Below are 5922 nucleotides of genomic sequence, written 5' to 3'. Positions count from 1 at the left end.
AACCAACCCCTCTTTTACGCTACTGCTACTCTCTGTTCATCATATATGCATAGTCACTTTAACCATATCTACATGTACATACTACCTCAATCAGCTTGACTAACCGGTGTCTGTATGTAGCCTCGCTACTTTTATAGCCTCGCTACTGTATATAGCCTGTCTTTTTACTTATTTCTTTACTTACCTATAGTTCACCTAACACCTTTTTTGCACTATTGGTTAGAGCCTGTAAGTAAGCAGTTCACTGTAAGGTGACCTACACCTGTTGTATTCGGTGACAAATAAACATTGATTTGATTTGATTTGAGAAAAACAATTACTTAATATGAAAAGTATTCAGACAAAACACAACAAATTTTTGTTATACAAACAACAGTACAGTATTTTATTATTTTATACAAACCTTATGTTGCAAATCCAGTCATTTCTATAGTTCAAAAATACATTTTGCAGAGGAGTTCCATTGTTCCATAGAATTCTAATATTTGTTTCCTGGATATAGACAGTACACATATCCACTRACAAAATCTATTCCTCTAAAATCTTCTAAAATATCTATTTTTGAGCTTCTGGAACATGGTCAACGACACTCACGATCATTGAAGAAATATTATAATTTTGTTCATCGTGTTGTTTGTTTATGTTTAATTTTGTAACTATAGCTTTATTACAACTATCTATAGAAGTTGAGTTCTTTACATTTTCTGTTAAAAAACAAACATAGGATGGCCTAAAACTATGAAGACTGACTTATATGTCAAGTTGCCTACTGAGAAGAATGTCAAGATTTTTTTTGAACCCTTAAAACAAATAAAAACACATAACAAGATTGTTTTCGTGAAAAGACATGAACATGAGAGTATAGACAGAGATTGTTGGGTTGTTGTTGTTGTTGTTTTGAGAAGGACAAAGCGCTTAGCGGCAGAGACAGATACTACATCCCAAATGACACCCTATCCCTTATATAGTGCACTACTTTTGACCAGGGCCCTCTGGTCTAAAGTAGTGCACTATATAACGGATAGGGTGTCATGTTGGACACAGTCAGAGACACTGGCTGAGTGTTTGGCAAAGGAGGGTGACGACTGTGCTGCTGAAGTAAGCCAGAAGTCACACCTGCTGTGTCTCAGTCAGTCCTCAAGCTTCACTCTTTAGTTGTCACTCTGTCCTCTTCCCTAGAAAAAAAAAGAAGAAGAAAAAGTCTGGTGTTTGGATTCGATTGGGCTATTCTCAGTCAAAGGGCAAATTGGATTTTGACATGGTGGCTATGAAATTCCTTTCAGCATATGAATTGCTTCATTTTCTGCAGCGTTGGATTTGTGTTTTAATGTTGTTTCGGAGAACCTGCTTTTCCAGTTTAGTGACAAACGCATACCTGCTAAGGAGTATGCCATCAGTATTCAACATCCCCTTAACAAACAGAATTTCGACCAGTTTTGCCCGCTGGGTTTGTCCTATGGCGATCTAATAAATGAGATCCGACCTACCTTTTCCTCCCTTCCCCTTGGGTTTGGAGGAGCACGGCTTGGTCACCGTGATGGTGGCCTCGCAGTCTAACTTGAACAGGTCTTTCTTCAGGGTTCCTGACCGGCTCTTGGTGCCGGTGGTCGTGTCACACTCGCCCCAATTGGTGAACCTGTACTTGCAGTCAGCTAGAAAGAAATACCATCTATTTTATCATATAAAACATCCATAAAAACATGTTCATCTAATTCCGTTATGATTAGGGACCAGAGTTTTTCCTGACCCCGATGAGACCTGACCAGTGACCATGAAAAACTATGGACCCTAGTTACTTAATGATGATGGTACAGAATGCAGATACATGTAGTATATTTACATATATGTGATTATATGTATGTACTGTATGTGTATGTCAGGACCACATCCATCTCCAACATTTGCCCTCTTACCACCAAAGGCCTTCTTCCAGTTGCAGGGGATATTGCACTTGTGTTTGGTGGTGTGCTCACTGCAGGTGGCCTCACGGAACCCATCTCCACAGTCACCAGCATTGGGCACACATTTCCCAAAGCGCTTCTCAGCACACTCTGCTTTGCCCCCCTCTTTGGCTTTCTGACCTGTGGCACCAAAAATAAAACAAGTAAAAATGTAATTGATTTTGCCTGACATTTGCTGTAACACAACATAACATGAGCTCCTTCAAAGGGATATATTTTTTTAAAATCTGACATACTGTACACATTAATGTAGTTTGATCACGTCTCACCTTTTTTGTCACCATGTTTGTGTGCTGCTTCTGCTGTGACCATCAAGGCCACAAGCAGCACAAGTGTCACTGAGAACACACCTTGCATTCTGTGGAGAGAAAATGTAATATCATTATCAACATATTATTGGAAAGTTTACTAGCCACTGGGCTGAAAGAGATGATCAAAACACATTATGGTTCCATGTATGTCCTATATCTTTTTTATGCTTTTGGGAGTTGTATTTGTGCAGAGGCTTCGGACCTTTAGCTGTCGGGAAGAGAACTCAGATGCACAGCCACTCCGTTTATTTTACATGACCAACCCCATTTTAACAGCATTTTTGTGAGCCATCATCATAATGTACTGGCTTATGTTGTACAATATTGGATGTGCTTAAGTTACATCTTAAATCTGTCACACATCTGCAATGTAGCCATTGGTGTTGATCCTACTATGATGACATAATGTTACAGCAACATTAATCATACTATGCACTCTCTTCAAGCCAGAGTATTAACTTTTTTTCTAATTGACAGAGACACCTAGGCTGTAGCTTGTGATTGGATGATTGGATGGTTGGGATGGTTTGTAACTTGTGAGTGACCATGGTTGAGTTCCTGCCTGACTACAGTCGTAGCCAAAAGTTTTGACAATAACACAAATATTAATTTCCACAAAGTTTGCTATTTCAGTGTCTTTAGATATTTTTGTCAGATGTTACTATGGAATACTGAAGTATAATTACAAGCATTTCATAAGTGTCAAAGGCTTTTATTGACAATTACATGAAGTTGATGCGAAGAGTCAATAGTTGAAGTGTTGACCTTCTTTTTCAAGACCTCTGCAATCCGCCCTGGCATGCTGTCAATTAACTTCTGGGCCACATCCTGACTGATGGCAGCCCATTCTTGCATAATCAATGCTTGGAGTTTGTCAGAATTTGTGGGTTTTTGTTTGTCCACCCGCCTCTTGAGGATTGACCACAAGTTCTCAATGGGATTACAGTCTGGGGAGTTTCTTTTGCTTTTGCCTTATGGCAAGGTGTCCATCATTGCTGGCATTGATTTCGTCCACCAAAACTGTTCCTGATGGTTGGGAAGAAGTTTGCTCTCAGTAGGATGTGTTTGGTACCATTTCTTATTTCATGGCTTGTGTTCTTAAGGCAAAAATTGTGAGGGTGAGCCCCACTTCCCTTGGCTGAAGAAGCAACCCCACACATTAATGGTCTCAGGATGCTTTACTGTTTGGCATGACACAGGACTGATGGGTAGTGGCTCACCTTGTCTTCTCTGGACAAGCTTTTTTTCCTGATGCCCCAAATCCGGAAAGGGGATTCATCAGAGAAAATGTGCTTTGCTTTATCTTGGGCCAGGTCGAAGTTGTAATGAGAAACTTGTTCTCAACATGGCCTACCTTGTGTTTAAATAAAGGTGAAATAAAAAGAATTTAAAAAAAAAGTGCACGTAGGATTACTGGGGGGCAAAAGAGCAAGCGGGTAAGTAATAATATGGGATGAGGTAAGTCTGGGGTGAGCTATTTACAAGAATTTACTATGTACAGTACAGTGATCAGTAAGCTGCTCAGACAGCTGATGCTTAAAGTTATTGAGAAGGAGATGATAAAGGCTTCCAGCTTCAGAGATTTTTGGCAATTCATTCCAGTCATTTAGCAGCAAGAGAACTGGAAGGAAAGGCGGCCAAAGGATGTGCTGGCGCTTTGGGGATGACCAGTGCAATAACTGCTGGAGCATGTGCTACGGGTGGGTGTGCTACTGGTGACCAGTGAGCTGAGATAAGGCGGGGCTTTACTACGCAAAGACTTATAGATGACCTGGAGCCCAGTGGGTTTGGCGACACGATATGTAGTGAGCGGCCCAGCCAACGAGAGATACATGGTCGCAGTGGTGGGTAGTATATGGGGCTTTGTTTGAGAAAAACGGATTGGCACTGTTGATAGAATACACCAGTTTGATGAGTAGAGTGTTGGAGGCTTTTGTAAAATGACATCGCCGAAGTCAAGGATCAGTAGGATAGTCAGGTTTTTACGAGGTTAAATGTTTTTTTTGGCCGGCATGGAGTGAAGGAGGGCTTTGTTGCCGAAATAGGGAAGCCGATTCTAGATTTAATTTTGGATTGGAGATGCTTAATGTGAGTCTGGAAAGAGAGTTTACAGTCTAGCCAGACACCTAGGTATTTGTAATTGTCCACATATTCTAGGTCAGGACCGTCCCGAGTAGTGATGCTAGTCGGGCAGGAGGATGCGGGCAGCAATCGATTGAAGAGCATGCACTTAGTTTTACTAGCATTTAAAAGCAGTTGGAGGACACGGAAGGAGTGTTGTATGGCGATGAAGCTCGTTTGTAGGTTTGTTAGCACAGTGTCCAAAGAAGGGCCAGATATATACAGAATGGTGTCGTCTGCGTAGAATTAGATCAGAGAATTACCAGCAGCAAGAGCGACATCGTTGATATATACAGAGAAAAGAGTCGGCCCGAGAATTGAACCCTGTGGCACCCCCATAGAGACTGCCAGAGTTCCGGACAACAGGCCATCCGATTTGACACACTGAACTCTATCTGAGAAGTAGTTGGTGAACCAGGCGAGGCAGTAATTTGAGAAGCCAAGGCTATTGAGTCTGCTTATAAGAATGCAATGATTGACAGAGTCGAAAGCCTTGGCCAGGTCGATGAAGACGGCTGCACATTACTGTCTTTTATCGATGGCGGTCCTGGTCTTTCAGGACCTTGAGCGTGGCTGAGGTGCACCCATGACCAGCTTGGAAACCAGATTACATAGTGGAGAAGGTACGGTTTGGATTCTAAATGGTCGGTGATCTGTTTATTAACTTGGCGTTTGAAGATTTTAGAAAGGCAGGCCAGGATCTATAGGTCTATAACAGTTTGGGTCTATAGTGTCTCCCCCTTTGAAGAGGGGGATGACCGTGGCAGCTTTCRAATRTTTYGGYATCTCAGACGATACGAAAGAGAGATTGAATAGGCTAGTAATAGGGGTRGCAACAATTTTGGCGGATAATTTTAGAAAGAGAGGGTCCAGATTGTCTAGCCCAGCTGATTTGTAGGGATCCAGATTTTGCAGCTCTTTCAGAACATCAGCTGTCTGGATTTGGGTGAAGGCACCAGAAAGACTGTATCGGTTTTGCTACTTTTGTTATTTTGTTTTGTGTGTTCACAAGTGTTCACTGTTATTTGTCGTATTAAACATGTTGAGCACTGGCTACGCTGCGTGTTGGTCCGATCCCTGTTACATCTCTCTCTCCTCGTGAAGAGGGGAAGGCTGCCGTTACAGTAGATTTATCGGTGGTGACATTGTTTCCTACCCTCAGTGCAGTGGGCAGCTGGGAGGAGATGCTCTTATTCTCCATGGACTTTACAGTGTCCCAAAACTTTTGGGAATTAGTGCTACAGGAAGCAAATTTCTGTTTGAAAAAGCTAGCCTTAGCTTTCCTAACTGAGTACATTGGTTCCTGACTTACCTGAAAAGTTGCATATCGCGGGGGCTATTCGATGCTAATGCAGAACGCCACAGGATGTTTTTGTGCTGGTCAAGGGCAGTCAAGTCTGGGGTGAACCAAGGGCTATATCTGTTCTTAGTTCTACATTTCTTGAATGGGACATGCTTATTTAAGATGGAGAGGAAAGCACTTTTGAAGAGCAACCAGCATCCTCACAGGATGACGAGGTCACTATCCT

At 42.0% G+C, this 5922-nt stretch overlaps 1 protein-coding gene across 1 annotated transcript in view; it reads right to left on the bottom strand.

The window, feature by feature from the left end:
- Window positions 1-353: 353 nt before the first annotated feature.
- The window catches only part of LOC111953029 (midkine-A), a 25356-nt gene continuing 19787 nt past the window's right edge, over window positions 354-5922 (bottom strand). Inside the window, exons 2-5 of the mRNA XM_023972102.2 lie at window positions 2231-2319; window positions 1914-2081; window positions 1488-1652; window positions 354-1175 (exon numbers count right to left, since the gene is read on the bottom strand). Of these exons, the coding sequence (XP_023827870.1) occupies window positions 1159-1175; window positions 1488-1652; window positions 1914-2081; window positions 2231-2319 (439 nt within the window). The 3' untranslated portion in view covers window positions 354-1158. The remainder of the gene's footprint in view (window positions 1176-1487; window positions 1653-1913; window positions 2082-2230; window positions 2320-5922) is intronic.

Source organism: Salvelinus sp. IW2-2015, linkage group LG26 (assembly GCF_002910315.2).
Source record: "Salvelinus sp. IW2-2015 linkage group LG26, ASM291031v2, whole genome shotgun sequence".
NCBI classification, from domain to species: domain Eukaryota; kingdom Metazoa; phylum Chordata; class Actinopteri; order Salmoniformes; family Salmonidae; genus Salvelinus; species Salvelinus sp. IW2-2015.
The sequence above is the reverse complement of the archived record's forward strand: the minus strand, read 5'-3'. Positions and strand labels throughout refer to the sequence as shown.